General features: G+C 28.5%; 2 protein-coding genes across 2 annotated transcripts; both read left to right on the forward strand.

The window, feature by feature from the left end:
* The first annotated feature begins 942 nt into the window (after positions 1-942).
* LOC138348269 (UPF0481 protein At3g47200-like) lies at positions 943-3,371 on the forward strand. The gene is made up of 3 exons (XM_069297074.1): positions 943-972; positions 1,760-2,265; positions 2,419-3,371. Exons 2-3 carry the CDS (start codon positions 1,771-1,773, stop codon positions 3,289-3,291), a joined length of 1,368 nt encoding a protein of 455 aa, XP_069153175.1. The 5' UTR covers positions 943-972; positions 1,760-1,770; the 3' UTR covers positions 3,292-3,371.
* Positions 3,372-5,766: 2,395 nt separating this feature from the next.
* LOC138347957 (uncharacterized) lies at positions 5,767-7,976 on the forward strand. Its single transcript, XM_069296566.1, has 2 exons — positions 5,767-5,820; positions 7,359-7,976. Exons 1-2 carry the CDS (start codon positions 5,767-5,769, stop codon positions 7,974-7,976), a joined length of 672 nt encoding a protein of 223 aa, XP_069152667.1.
* Positions 7,977-17,582: the final 9,606 nt, after the last annotated feature.

Raw genomic sequence — 17,582 nt, forward strand, 5'->3', positions numbered from 1 at the left:
AATTATATATGACATTCTTCTAATTTTTTTGAGAAAAAATGTGTGTCTTATTCTAAAAAATCTTTTCAAAATTAGTGTAATAATTTTTTAAAACATTGTTCTTATAAACGTTTTTAAAATTAGTGTAATAGTTCTTTATTTTATTTTTTCCAGATTTTGTAAGATTATTAATCATGAATTTTCATGGGGGTGGGGTGGGGGGGGGGGTTGTAGGGCTAAAAAGTGAAGGAGGAAAATAATCCTGAAAAAAATAATCTCACGCGCTCAAAATGGGTTCACACACGCAATATGTCAAATCAGGAAAAAGTGTCAAAATGACATAGCGGGACTCAATATGAGATATCTGAATAAAACCTAATTAAGGTGTATATATGAAAATTGATGCCAACTTTTGGGGGTTACCGATGGATGTATCAAATTAAAGTTGTTTATTATCACGTAGTGATATGATATCACATGATCAAACATGCATCAATCTTCATTTTTATAAAAAAAGAACTTTAAGTTATTTTTATTATATGTTCTAATTAAGCTTGACGATATCATTTATAATAGCACGAAGTGCAGATAGATTGTCTAGTATATCTAAAGACAAAAACCCATATCATCTCTTCATATTAAATATGTAATTATGTATGACCCTTTTTTTATACACAAATCAAGATAGACTCTATTCACACTTTATTCTTATTTTTTGCAACAAAAAAAATCAGAAGAAAAAAGAGTTGAATAAAATTGATTTGCTTGATTAACACAACATCTTACTCCATAAAAACAAAAAAGAAAATTGATTCTCAATTAAAGTAAATATATGTCTTTGTTTTGTTTGTTTAAAGCACCCAAATATATGACACTTTAACATTTATTCTTTACTATGGAAGCAAGGCTTGTATTATTCCTTCATATAAATCCTATAAGATTGTTGCATGCATGCTTCATGAAACCTAAGTCCAAGTCCAAATCCTAATACAGGTATGAAATGTTATTTTCTTACACTCTTCATTATGTTTAAAAACTGTAAGCCTCTTATCAACACGAAGGTCTATAAAAAATAGTTTCTTATCCATAAATAGGAATAAGATTTGCATAGATCCTGCCCTGTCATACTTTACTTGTTACCCTAAGTATGTAGTAGTTAGACGACTAGTAGTTACCAACATTAAGACAGTTAATTTTTATCTTCTGAGCTTTGTCATGCAAACAATTACTATTTTAATAGTTTATTGTGGTAAAGTCCACGTAGCTCTATAAGAAGAGTTTGTTTTGATTTTATAAATTCTTGTTACGAGTATATTAAGATTTATATTATATTAATTGATAGTGTAAATAATTTTTATATGTTACTCAAGTTTAACATAAATAGTCATAGCATACTATTATTGGTATTTAACATGTTATATGAAGTAAATTATCTTTATTGAATCTATCTTTGGTCAATAAATACAATTTAAAACCTCATATGAGTTTAAGTGCTTTTCTCTAGTTATAAATTGATCAAATTCCATAATTTCTGTCTATAAATTGATCAGGTTCCATACGCCGAGATAGTAGTAAAGAAATCTTAAATAATACGTGTCATTGCCTTTCAAGTGACCTTATTGTGTTTTTTCTTATATATAATCTTAGGTGCGTAAAACTTAAATTCATTTATATTTTTCAATAACTACCTATAATTTACTCGATTGTGCACATAATATTTTATAAGTAAGTGTATAAAACTTAAACTTGATTGACTAACGTTGCTCGTTCAATCAGGAAGGCATACAAAAAATGTCCTTAGAATATGAAATGTTGGACATTACAATCCCAAGACAACAAACTATATCAAGAAGACGTCAAATACCAAAAGTTCCATTATTTATGAGAATTGACAATCAAAAAAGTGATGACTATGATCCTAAAGTTGTTTCATTGGGACCTTATCACCACGGAAAGTTAGAAGTCAATTTTGTTGAAGAGTTCAAGCCAAAAGCTCTAGAAATGTTCATTCATGGAAGTAACAAAAAACAAGAGTTCTTCCTTGATGAAATTCTAAGGGAGATTGATGATTTTAAAAGTTGTTACCTTGAAGAATTTGTGAGTAAGTATGAGGACTATGAATTTGCACGAATGATGCTCCTTGACGCGTGTTTCATACTAAATGATATCGAGATATCAACAAGGTGCACACCAAACTTTTCCTCAAAACAGAGAAACACTATCAAACACCTTGGCATTGCGATTTATTTGGTCACTAGACGTGACCTTTATTTGCTCGAAAATCAGGTATCAATGGTATAGCCACATAGTATGGAAATTTAGAAAATTTAAATTCAAGTTATTTTTTTTTGGTGGGAAATGTGTGTGTTATTTTAGTAGTGAATATTACTTTTTATACATATATATATTAAATCCTGACCTTTTGTTAAATTCATGTAGGTACCTTTTCGCGTTCTCAAGATCTTGGTTCAGTTGAGATATGGCGATGATCAAGGTGGTGGATATCATTCATTTGAAGAGAAGGTAAAAAGCTATTGCTCTCAAATGTTTTTCGATAAGCAAGAGGACATCAAAATGAAAGAAAACGCGGAGACAGATCCCCCTCACCTTCTTGAAGTTTTTCGTAGAGTACTTGTAAATGGTAGTGAGGATGAATCTAATGTCACACAACAACCACGTAGTTATGATTTCATCTTTGATTATTTTCGTGATTGTTGGAGGAAAAATCATGTACCACACAAATCAAGATTACTTACAAACGTGTTTCGTTCCGTCATGGATTTGAAATCAAAGGGGATTCATTTTAGGCCTAGTGGAATTGATTCATTAAAAGGTGTGAGATTTACATCTCACTATTTTTATGGAAAACTAAAACTCCCATGTTGGTATGTTTCAACATACACTAAAGTATTTTTTATGAACATGATAGCATATGAATTATGTCCAAATGGTCCAAATGATAGAGCTGTTGTGTCATATATAAATTTCATGAAATCACTAGTGATTTCACCAGATGATGTGAAAGAATTGAGAGAAGAGAAGATAATATTCAACACATTGGGAAGTGATGAAGAAGTTGTACAAGTTTACAAAGGGTTAAAAACTTATGGGGCAGATGATCCATCAATTTTCAAGAATGTTAAGAGGAATATTCAAGAACATTATAATAGCAAAGGGAAGACTTGGATTGCTGAATTAATTGATACATATTTTAATAGTCCATGGTCATTAACTGCTTTGATTGTGACTGTTTTTCTTACTTTCTTGACTATTGCTCAGACTTATTATGGTAGTCCATTTTATCATTCATGAATGATAGAATAACAATCTATATATTCAGTATAATTTTATGAGTAGAGTCTATTGTATTTGATTTTTTTCTCCCTTTCAAATTGACCTTCATTGTTTTTTTTATTTGCAATCTATGTTCATTATTTATGTTTGAGCCTTATTAATTTAAATTATAGTTGAAAAGTCCAACATTAGAGGTAAATTGCTTTCTAACAAATGTAACTTTATACTTAAGAGTTTAAACCTAAAAACTTTGGTTAATAATGAAAAAATAGTTATCACTCCATCACAATTTTTGTTGACGTTACTTTACTTATTATAGTACACTCTACTTATTCCAGTCACAAAATACTTGGAGAAAAAAAGATTATATATATAACCATCTAGTATTGGATATGCTCTTGGCCCAAACTAAATTGCTAGGTTTGATAGGAATACATCTGCTGGTAATATTTGTTGTCTCTTGATACACTTTCATTCTTATAAAATTATAAAAAAATGATGCCCCTTTTTTGTATTTACAAAAAATATAATTTCAAATTCCTAATAAATATTCTTAATGATATAATTATTTAACTACAAAAATGTTTATAATTTATGAAGCCTTCTTCAATTATAAAAAGGGTATGAAACTAAATATCATCTCATAAATTGAGAGGCCGACAATATCAAACCAAGGAAGTTGGAACTATTTTTTTAATACTAAGCTTAAAAACGGAAGTAGAAAAAAATAGGTAAAAGTACGCATTACCCCTTGAACTTGAAGCTTTTTATTCGGTGTACATCTAAACTATATTCTGTTTTAATTATCCCGAACTTGTTTATTCCTCCATCGCGTACATCTTTTTTGTCCACTTGCTCCAATCGTGACTACATGTGCGTGACAGGCTGACAAAAATGGTGATGTGGCTTTCCACCTAGATAAATTAATATGGCAAAAAATAATTATCAGACCTTCTCACCTGGGTTTCTCACCTAAAACTTCCTGACTAAGCTTCTCACTAAAACTTTCGAACTAAACTTCTCTCGTAGCTTTAAGAAATGTAATTGACGATGTGAAATTCTTGTAGGTTTCAAAGCTTTTGGCTCTATGAGACGTGAAGTTGGTCAATTTCGCTGAGTAAAGGGGTGATTTCACGGATCTTCTTCTGAATTTGGGTCTTCTTAGATGTGAATTTGGTTGATATGATTTCAATTTTGTCTGAAATTCTTACCAAGTAAGTGTTCGTCTTTATTTTCTTTACTTTTCATTTACATTTTGCTCTAGTTCTCATTTAAGGTTTCACCATAATTCGACTAGGGTTCCGATTGATCTTCATGTGTTCATGGAATTTTCAGAATTAGAGGAGTCCCACATAAACAAACAAGTCTCCTATTATAAATCATGGATTTAGCAATAAACAATTAAAACAAAAAAGAGAGAAAAATTCTGAAATTTGAAAAGGAAGAAGAGATTAGGGAGAACAAACAATTAGAGAATTAGATAGAGAGATTTTTAAAATATGTCAAATCTCTATATAATATGAGAAATAATATCGCTTACGTGTCAGCACCATTTTTTTAAATTTATCTGACAAAGTATTATTTAGGTAGCTCGTAGTTTCTTTTTCCAACTACTGCTTATATCACTTGAAAATAGGACTCAATTACAACTACTTTATATTATAGAATGCAACAAATAAAAAATAACGATAAAAGACTGAAATATAAGATTAAAAAGAAGGGGGATGAGAAGCTCCAGATTTCTTAATTGGGGATGAGGGACTCATAAAATTTCCATAACAATAAATCCCTACACTTTGTTACTACTATCACTCTTTTATACTCCCTCTGTTTCAAAAAGAATGTTCATATTTCCTTTTTAGTTTGTTTAAAAAAGAATGACTCATTTTCTTTTTTGGCAACACTTTAACTTTCCACGTGACATGTTTAAGAACACAAGATTAAAGGGCATTTTGGTACATTTGGCATAACTTTAATTTAGAATCACAAGATTAAAAAGTCTTCTTTCTTTTTTTAAACTCCGTTATATGTCAAACTAGGTCATCCTTATTTAAACGGAGGGAGTAACTAACTAGGTAACTTAACTGCGCTTGGCGCGGGCATAAATGACTTTTCTAAGCTTTTGAACAACATTTTCAATAATCGACTAATATAATTTAAAAAAGAGTAAATTTTAGTAGGCTTTTAAAATATTTTAACAAAAATAAATGATTTTACATTATTACATATCTAAAAAAATTATTAATATACAATTTAGTTTGCCGAAATTAGTCATAACTCACACAAGAAATATTTAGAACAACCGAATGAGAAGGAAAAAAAGAAAAACATTAAAAGGATGAAATAAATTACTTGATCCAAATTATTATGTTGCTGTTACAAACTCTATGATGCATGGCCCATGTGGTAGAAAATCATCTCCTTGCATGCAAAATGGAAAATGTTCAAAACATATTCCAAAAAGGTTTATTTCTTCTACCTCAATTAATGAGGATGGATATCATGTATATAGAAGAAGAGATGATGGCAGAACTACAAAGAGATCAGGTATTGATTTGGATAATAGACAAGTTGTACCACACAATATATTTTTGTGGATGAAATATGGGGCTCATATTAATATCGAATGTTACAATAAATCAAGGTCAATTAAATACTTATTTAAATATGTTAATAAAGGTCATGATCGTGTTACAACTGCTTTTTGTGATAGTGTGAATACTTCAGATTCAAGAGGGGTTGATGAAATAAATTTGTATTGTGATGTCAGTATATATCACCATGTGAAGCAGCTTGGAGAATCTTAAAATTTCCAATCCACCAGGCAATCAGAATATCATTATTTTCATATGATGATCCAATTGATTTTGTCATCAATAAACCAACTGTAAGGGAATCAACGTTTTTATATAAGCTGGTTTGAAGCAAGCAAGGAATTTCCTGAAGCAAGAGATTTAACCTATGCAGAATTTCCTTTAAAGTTTGTCTGAAAACATCAATCTAAGAGATGGGATAAAAGAAAAAACTCTACATTTTCAATTGGAAGAATTCTCTTTGTTCCACCGTGATCTGGTGAGCAATATTATCTTAGATTGTTATTGAATAATGTTAGAGGTCCCACTTCATATGAGGATCTCAAAAGAATAAATTATCAGACTTTTAGAGATGCATATTATGCTTTAGGATTATTAGATGATGACAAAGAACATGTTGATGCTATAGTAGAAGCAAGTCATTGGGGAATGCCATCATATTTAAGGGAATTATTTGCTATTCTACTTTTGTGTCACGTCCGGAGGTTGTTTGGCAATAGTCATTTATTATCTGAAGATATTCTTCATGAAGAAAGAAGAGTATTAGACAACCCAGGTATTTAATAATGTTTAAATTTAACTTAATCTTATTTTATCATGCATTCTATATTATTTTTGTTTGATTAATTATCTTATTACATGTATGTTTAAATATTATTTTTAACATATTTATATTATCTTTTCAGAAGCGCATCTATCAGATGCTGATTTAAAGAATTGCTGCTTGCAAAAGATAGAAAGTTTCTTAAAAAAGTTGTGGCAGAAGTTTTTCAGATTTTCCTACAATGTCAATACCTGTATACGCTGAGGATTATGCTGGCATCACCAATGGATTAATTTGTTATGAAATGTGTTACAATAAACAAGCTTTAGCTGATGAACATCAACAATTGCTATTAAATTTAACAGATGAGCAGAAAGCAGATTATGGCAGCAGATACTGAAAATATGGGTGGATTTTTATCTTTATATGGATTTGAAAAACTTATATTTGGAAGACTCTATCAGCTGCCATACGATCCAAAGGAGATGTTGTTTTAACAGTTGCATCTAGCGGGATTGCATCTCTTTTATTACCAGGTGGACGAACAACACATTCTAGATTTGTTATCCCGCTAAATATAACTAAAGATTCAACATGCAATTTAAAATAAGGTACTCCTTTAGCACATTTAATAATCAAGACTAAGTTGATTATTTGGGATGAGGCCCCAATGATGCATAGACATTGTTTTGAAGCTCTTGATAAGACGATATTATTGGATACATCAGTCCGACTTACCATTTGGTGGTAAAACAATTGTTCTTGGAGGTGACTTTAGAAAAATTCTACCAATGATCCCAAAAGGTAGCAGACAAGATATTGTTAACGCAACTATCAACTCTTCCTATTTATGGGCCCATTGTGAATTATTAACATTGACAAAGAATAGGAGATTGCAAAACAGTGACACTGATACTGATCAAATGGAGTTGAAAGAGTTTTCTGATTGGATATTGACAGTTGGGGATGGTAATATTGGTAATTCATTTGATGGTATTGTAATACCAAAGGATCTTTTGACAACTGAGTATACTGATCCAATAGCAGCTATTGTAGAAAGTACGTATCCAGATTTTAGTAATAATTGCAATGACGTTGGATGCCTACAACAGAGAGTCATTCTAGCTCCAACTCTTGATATGGTGGAATCAATCAATCAATATATGATCTCCTTGAATCATAATCCTGAGAAATCATACTTGAGTTCTGACAAAATATGCAAGTCTAATCATACTTACATAGCTTTGGAACATGTACACATACCAGAAATTTTGAATACTATTAAATGTTCTGGAGTTCCTAATCATTCAAGTTGGAGTTCTAGTGATGTAACTAAGAGATATTGATCAGTCAGCAGGATTATGTAATGGAACTAGGTTGATTGTTACTATACTTGGAAATTAAGTAATTGAAGCAAAAATTTTATCTAGACAGATGGCTAGACTGAAGGTATTTATTCCAAGAATGACTTTAACACCTTCATATGCTAGAATCCCGTTTAAGTTTCAAAGAAGACAATTTCCTATAACTGTATCATTTGTCATGACAATCAACAAGACTCAAGGACAGTCTTTATCTCATGTTGGATTATTTTTAAAGAAATCGGTGTTTACCCATGGATAACTTTATGTAGATGTTTCTAGAGTAACAAATAGAATGGGATTAAAACTGCTTGGTTATAATGATGATGGACAGTTAACTAATGAGGCTATAAAATGTAGCATATAAAGAAGTGTTCCAGAATCTACTGTGATATTCAATTTCTTTGGAATGTTTTAATATATACATTCATAGTTGATGATCATTATAAAACAATTCAGATGAAGTTGTTGTTATAATTATGTAATCATTTAGATTTTTGTAGCAAGAGATTGAAACAATGGAGAGAGATAATACACTTATGCATATGGTGAACACTTCACACTTATGTAATTGAGTGTGCTTTACAGATAGTTTCATACTATTTCATTATATACAATAGAACCACATGTTGATATTATTTTATTATAAACATTAATATGTATATGCAATGCAGAGCTTTGTTCTATATATATTTAGAACTTTAGATTTAATCTTGATATTCTATTACAAGTATTTAAAATAGTTCATATAATATGTATTCTATTACAAAGAAGTAACACATTAAAAATTATTCAAATAAGTTTAAACAAGTAAAAACACAATTATTTCTGTTATGTTAATTTCAGTAGACTTAATTATATTCTATCAAGCATATCAATTAGCTCAGTTAGATCTTCATCTCATCTGAAGCATGCATCAAAATATAAGTATAACAACATTTAACCTACAGAAAATAACAATATAAAACACATTAAAATTTAGGGAGTGGTGTAAAAATAAACAAATTTATAATAATATAAATTAGTTTAACTACATAGTTGTGGATTAAAGACATCTTTTTTAGTTTTTAAAAAAAAACATGTAATGAGTTCCTTCCTTCTCCGAGAAGCAATAATTCATCACAATCTATTCAAACAACATGGTTAAACATAAAAATAAAAACAAAGGTAGAGATCTAACCTGTAATTGCAAATCACAGATAAACTGATATGAACTTAGCAGAAACTCTCAATCACCAAGAAAAATAACATAATCTGCATAGAAATAAGTTTATTACAACTATGTTATAGCATGCATGTAATTGTATAATTAATTTTAAAAACTAATACCTTAGGTGTCCATCCCAAATAGAGTGTCATCAAGGTAAAATAGAGCTGAAGAAAACATCTCCTGATAAATATTGCAAAATTAAAGTCACTAACAAGAAGCTGATGCATGCAACTATTCTTCAATAAAATTTCTTATTAAGCAAGGTCCATTCAAAAAAATTAAACTCACTATTTCCCAAAAAATCCAATTGTTGACGTAACGACTCTAGATCTAAAAATATTTCCGATCAAAATCTTATTTGCAGTGTGACACTAACCTTAATAAAAAATCTTTCTTAGGCTATATCTAATTGTAATGTTCGAAGTCAAGATGCAATTCAAATTATAAATTTCAATCATCCAAGAAACTTTACAAGAAAATACACTTATATTGTTATTAAAATCATACATGAGCTTATAGATGGCATAGCTAGCTCTCACCGACGACGATCTAAAGAGGAAAATCAAATTCGTAATCTCAAAAATTAGATATCATCGCCATTTTTGTATCCTTCAACAATCTAGAAAGCTCTATTTATTTCAAGTTTTCATTTTGATTTTTCTTAGTATCTAATGTCTGACGTCTTTTTGTTTAACTATTTGCAATCTCTAGATTGTGCAAAAACTATTTTGTTTAATTAAAAAATAATAAAAGACAGATGATTTATTGAAAAGTGTGCAGACATTAAAGGCTTATTTTGGGACACTGATTCATATACCTAAAAAGTTGTTTATTTAAATTATACTTCCTCCATTTTGTACCTCCGTCAATATATAATTTGTTATAAAAGAACTTGCTAAGATTAGTATAAAAAGAAGGAAAATTAAGCAAGTAATATATTTCAATATGTATCTCACTCTTTGTAAATATAATGGCTATTTATAGCTAAAAGATGAGCTATCAATGTACGACTTGACTATTTTAATTGATCAAGTGATGGTGGTCCTCCAATGAGCTAGTGCCACATGGCATGAACTTTGAATTTACACTTACTACAAGTGATGTAATTTCACAAATTGTTGGGGGCCACATGACATCCATAATTCTTTACAACGCTCTCATTTGGATGTCCATGTGAAGAAAAAAGAAAATATTCATAGATATACGTAATGCGCATTGTTTGTTGTCTCATTAAAAACCTTTCTAGGAAAACCCAATGGGGCAAAATCTAGACTAAGGAAAAAATAGTGCAACGCGTATTTTACTCTCCCCTGATAAATACCACGATTCAGATGGTTAAGTCTTCGCATTCCAATTTTGTGAACCATATTCTCAAGAGTTGATGTCGGTAAAGATTTGGTAAATAGATCTGTTGAATTATCACTTGAACGAATTTGTTGCACATCAATATCACCATTCTTCTGGAGATCATGTGTGAAGAATAATTTTGGTAAAATGTGTTCTGTTCTATCTCCTTTTATAAGGCCTCCTCTTAATTGAGCTATGCATGCATCATTGTCTTCAAAGAGCACTGTGGGTATCTTGACATCACACTTCAAACCACATATTTCTTTGAATGTACTACTGATCTTAACCATACACATTCCCTACTTGTTTCATGAATGGTTATTATCTCAGCATGATTTGAAGAAGTAGCGACAATAGATTGCTTCATAGATCACCATGATATAGCAGTACCTCCGTATGTGAATAAATAGTCTGTTTATGATCGAGCTTTATGTGGGTCAGATAAATAACCTGCATCTGCATGACCAACAAGATCTGCACTATCTTTGTTAGTATAAAACATACTCATATCACTATTTCCCCTTAGATATCGCAATATATGTCTAACTCTATTCCAATGTCTTCGTGTAGGGGAAGAACTATATCTTGCTAACAGATTAACAGAAAATGCTATGTTAGGTCTCGTAGCATTAGCAAGATACATAAGTGCTACAATTGCACTAAGATAAGGTACTTCTGGACCAAGAGGTTCTTCATTCTCTTTATGAAGTCGGAATGGATCCTTACTCACTTAAAGTGATCGGACAACCATTGGAATACTTAATGGATGTGCTTTGTCCATGTAAAATCGTTTCAAGATTTTCTCAGTATAGGAAGATTGATGGATAAAGACCCCGTCTACTAATGTTCTATTTGTAGTCCAAGACAAATTTTTATCTTTCCAAGGTCTTTCATCTCAAATTCTTTCTTTAGATATTCAATTACCTTTTGGACCTCTTCTGGAGTTCCTATGAGTTTAATATCATCAACATAACAGCAAGAATAACAAATCCCAATGTTGTTCTCTTAATAAATATACAAGGACAAATAACATCATTTATATAACCTTGCTTTATCAAGTACTCACTGATGCAATTATACCACATGCGCCTTGATTGTTTTAAGTCATATAATGACTTTTGTAATCTGATTGAATACATTTCTCGAGATTTTGAACTATATATTTCAGGCATATTAAGTCCTTTCGATACTTTTATATAAATTTCATTATCAAGTGAACCGTAAAGGTAAGCTGTAACCACATCCATTAGATGAATTTCAAGATTTTCATGTATAGCTAAATCGATGAAATATCGAAAAGTTATTGCATCCATAACAGGTGAATATGTTTCTTCATAGTCGACACCGGGTTGTTAAGAGAATCCTTGTGCAACAAGGCGTGCCTTGTATCTTACAATCTCATTTCTCTCATTTCTTTTTTGTACAAAGACCCATTTATAGACAATTGCTTTAACATCACTAGGCGTTTGAAATACTGGTCCAAAAACCTCACGTTTAGCAAGTGAATTTAATTCTGATTGAATTTTTTCTTGGTCAATCACGTCTTTGTCGACATTCTTCGACAGATAGAGGTTCAAGATCCTCATTTCTTGCATAATGTTAAGTGCAACATCATATGCGAAATCATTATCCACAATGATTTTTGATCGATCTGAACTTATCTCTTCACCTGTGTAACTTATTGAGAGTTTTTCATTTACTTGAGTCTCGGGTTCACTGATCTCTTCAGGAATATCAGGATTAATAGATCTTGAATTTCTTCATGAGATTCTTTTGTAGTGTCATTTTTTGTTCTTCTTTTTCTAGGATTTTTATCTTTTGAACCCAATGGTCTACCACGCTTCAGGCGTATTTGTGATTCAGAAGCAACGACACTTGTACATGGTCCTTTTGGGACGTCGATTCGGATAGGCACATTTACTGCAGGAATATGTGACTTTGTTATCCTTTTTGAATCAGTAAATGCGTCTGGCATTTGATTTGCTATGTTTGCAAATGGATGATCTTCTGGACCTCTTGTTCACAGACAGGGGAACGTGGATCAAAATGAGATAATGATGAAACTTTCCATGCAATTTTACTTTTAAGTTTCTTTTTCTCTTCCCCTAATTGCGAAAAATTTATTTCATAAAATCGACAATCTGCAAATCTTGCAGTGAATAAATCTCCTGTTAATGACTCAAGGTAGCGAATTATGGAGGGTGAATCAAACCCAACATATATGCTTAACCTTCTTTGAGGGCCCCCATCTTGGTGCGCTGAGGTGGTTCTACAGGCACATATACAACACATCCAAAAATTCGAAGATGAGCAATATTTGGTTCATGGTTAAATACCAATTATGATGGGGAATATTTATTATAATGAGTCGGTCTAAGACGAACAAGTGGTGTTGCATGTAAGATAGCATGACCCCAAACAGTAGTAGGGTAGAGGTCTTGCTATCAATTGTCTGCGCTTAATAAATGACTCGGCAAGGACATTTTAAGTATGAACATGAGCTACAGGATGTTCAACTTTTATCCCTACCGATACACAATAAGCATCAAAAGCTTGAGATGTGAATTCGCCAGAATTATCAAGGCGAATTGTCTTAATAGGATAATCTGGAAATTGCGCTCTTAATCGTATCATTTGTGTCAATAATTTTGCAAACGTCAGGTTGTGAGATGAAAAGAGGCACACATGAGACCATCTTGAAGATGCGTCTATTAGGACCATAAAATATCTAAATGACCCACTAGATAGGTGAATAGGTCCACAAATATCCCCATGTATTCGTTCTAAAATTTGAGGGATTCAATGTTAACCTTCATTGGTGATGGCCTAGTAATCAATTTGTCTTGTCAATAAACAGCACACGAAAACTCATCATTTGTAAGAATCTTCAAGTTCTTTAATGGATGTCCATTTGAGTTTTCAATGATACGTCTCATCATTATTGATCCAGAATGACCTATTTGGTCATGCCAATGCACAAAAGTCTTTAAGTCAGTAAAATACGCGCTGCACTCTTTTTTCCTTAGTCTAGGTTTTGTCCCACTGGATTTTCCTAGAAAGGTTTTTAATGAGATAGCAAACAATGCATATTATGTATATCTATAAATATTTTCTTTTTCTTCATATGGACATTCAAGGGAGAGTGTTGTAAACAATTATGGATGTCATGTGGCCTCCAACAATTTGTGGATTTACATCACTTGTAGTAAGTGTAAATTCAAGGCTCATGCCATGTGGTACTAAACCATCGGAGGGCCACCGTCACTTGATCAGTTAAAATAGTCAAGTCGTACATTTGTAACTCATCTTTTGACTATAAAAGAACTTACTAAGATTAGTATAAAGAGAAGAAAAAATTGAGGAAGTAATATATTCCAATATGTATCTCATTCTTTGTACATGTAATGGCTATTTATAACCAAAAGATGAGTTACAAATGTATGACTTGACTGTTTTAATTGGTCAAGTGATGGTGGCCCTCCAATGGGTTAGTACCACATGGCATGAGCCTTGACTTTACACTTACTACAGGGTGATGTAATTCTTCAAATTTTGGGAGCCACATGGCATCCATAATTCTGTACAACATAATTGTTATTTTTTTTTACAAAATTATTGACCACATATCAAATTAAACTAAGGTTATAGTAATTCTATATTTTAAGAAAAAAATTATATATTATAAAATTAGTTTAACGAAAATCATTTTAAATAATCATTATTTGCATATTAAAATTTAAAAAATATAACACAAATTGTTAGTCAAAATTCTTATGTTTTACTATTAAAAAAGATGACAATTTAAAATGGACATATGGACCATTTTTTAATTTTTATGAAAATATAATTATTGCATATTAATATATAAAAAACTCAATATAAATAGTCATATTAATTGATCACATTACTGAAGCAATAAAACTTCAATACTTTTTTTTTACTATTCTTGCACATAATTTTATTTCTGAAAGTATTCATATTTATTTATATAATTCACATGAAGTATTTTAAGGCATGATTTAGAAAAAATCTTATTTATGTTTTTAGTTATCGCATAAAATTAATATTGATCAACAAATATGTGACAAATGTAATAACTAACATATAAAATATTTTATTATATTTAATTTTTAAATATAAATAACTTATTTTTATCATGAAGGTTGTAAAAATTTAAATGTTTGAACCACAAAACTACTTTACAGTGTAATTAAAATAAATTCAAAATATTGTCTATTATTTTTTATAAAATTATTGGTTTTTTAAATTTATGTGGATATTTATATTTCAAATAAAAATACCTTTTGCTTGATTAAAAATAAATAAAAGAACAGATTATATTATTGAGATATGTGCATACATTGAAATCTTACAATCAAGGCACAATAATCAATGTATCTAAAAAGTTGTATTATTTTTATTTACTTCTTCCATTTTATACATCCTTCTTCAACATTTAATTGTTAAATTTAGTTTTTTAAATTTTAAATTATACTTCCTTCATTTTATACCTCCGTCAATATGTAATTGTTATTTTAATTCTTACAAAAATGATTGACCACTTATCAAATTAAATTAAGGTTATATAAATTTAATATTTTAAGAAAAAAGTTTATACATTACAAAATTATTTTAACGAAAAGCAATATAAATAGTCATTATTTGCATATTAATATTTTAAAAAAATATAACACAAATTATTAGTCAAAATTATTATGTTTTACTATTAAAAAAAGATGACAATAAAAATGGACATGTGGATTGTTTTTTAATTTTTATGAAAATATAATTGTTGCATATTAATATATAAATATCTTAAAATTAATATTTTAAAAAAATATAACACAAATTATTAGTCAAAATTATTATGTTTTACTATTAAAAAAAGATGACAATAAAAATGGACATGTGGATTGTTTTTTAATTTTTATGAAAATATAATTGTTGCATATTAATATATAAATATCTTAAAATAAATAGTCATATTAATTGATCACATTACTAAAGCAATAAAAATTTCAATAATTTTTTTTACTATTCTTGCGCTTAATTTTATTTCTGAAAGTATTCATATTTATTTATATAATTCACGTGAAGTATTTTGAGGCACGATTTAGAAAAATAATCTTATTTATGTTTTTAGTTATCACATAAAATTAATATTGATCAACAAATATGTGACAGTAATAACTCACATATACAATATTTTATTATATTTAATTTTTAAGTATAAATAACTTATGTTTATCATGAAAGTTGTAAAAAACTTAAATGTTTGAACCCCAAAACTACTTTACAGTGTAATTAAAATAAATTTAAAATATTGTCTATCATTTTTAATAAAATTATTTGTTTTTATAATTTATGTGGATATTTATATTTCAAATAAAATATACCTTTTGCTTGATCGAAAATAAATAAAAGAAAGATTATATTATCGAAACGTGTGCATATATTGAAATCTTACAATCAAGGCACAATAATCAATGTATCTAAAAAGTTGTATTATTTTAATTTACTTCTTCCATTTTATACATCCTTCTTCAACATTTAATTGTAAAATTTAATTTTTTTAAATTTAAATTATACTTCCTTCATTTTATACCTCCGTCAATATGTAATTGTTATTTTAATTCTTACAAAAATGATTGATCACTTATCAAATTAAACTAAGATTATTTTTATATAATATTTTAAGAAAAAAGTTTATACATTACAAAATTAATTTAACGAAAAGAAATATAAATAATTATTATTTTCATATTAATATAAAAAAAATATAACACAAATTGTTAGTCAAATTTTTTTTATTTTACTATTAAAAAAAGATGACAATTTATAATGGACATATAGACTATTTTTTAATTTTTATGAAAATATAATTGTTGCATATTAATATATAAAATCTTAATATAAATAGTTATATTAGTGATCACATTACTAAAGCAATAAAACTTCAATAATTTTTTTTTACTATTCTTGCACTTAATTTTATTTCTGAAAGTATTCATATTTATTTATATAATTCACATGAAGTATTTTAAGGTATGATTTAGAAAAATAATCTTATTTATGTTTTTAGTTATTGCATAAAATTAATATTGATCAACAAATATGTGACAAATGTAATAACTCACATATACAATATTTTATTATATTTAATTTTTAAATATAAATAACTTATGTTTATTATGAAAATTGTAAAAAATTAAATGTTTGAACCACAAAACTATTTTACAGTGTAATTAAAATAAATTCAAAATATCGTCTATTTTTTTTTATAAAATTATTGATTTTTTAATTTATGTGGATATTTATATTTCAAATAAAAATACCTTTTTGCTTGATTAAAATAAATAAAAGAAAGATTATATTATTGAGATGTGTGCATATCTTGAAATCTTACAATTAAGGCACAATAATCAAAGTATCTAAAAAGTTGTATTATTTTAATTTACTTCTTCCATTTCATACATCCTTCTTTAACATTTAATTGTAAATTTAGTTTTTTAAAATTTAAATTATACTTCCTTCATTTATACCTCCGTAAATATGTAATTGTTATTTTAATTCTTTCAAAAATGATTGACCACTTATCAAATTAAACTAAGGTTATATTTATTTAATATTTTAAGAAAAAAGTTTATACATTACAAAATTAATTTAACGAAAAGAAATATAAATAATCATTATTTGCATATTAATATTAAAAAAAATATAACACAAACTGTTAGTCAAAATTCTTATGTTTTACGCTAAAAAAACATGACAATTAAAAATGGACATATGGATTGTTTTTTAATTCTTATGAAAATATAATTGTTGCATATTAATATATAAATATCTAAATATAACTAAATTATATTAGTTGATCACATTACTAAATCAATAAACTTTAATAGTTTTTATTTCATTGTTCTTGCACTTAATTTTATTTCTGAAATTATTCATATTTATTTATATAATTCACATGAAGTATTTTAAGGCATGATTTAGAAAAATAATCTTAATTATATTTTTTATCATCGTATAAA

The sequence above is a fragment of the Solanum lycopersicum genome, chromosome 4 (genome assembly GCF_036512215.1).
Source record: "Solanum lycopersicum chromosome 4, SLM_r2.1".
NCBI classification, from domain to species: Eukaryota; Viridiplantae; Streptophyta; class Magnoliopsida; order Solanales; family Solanaceae; genus Solanum; species Solanum lycopersicum.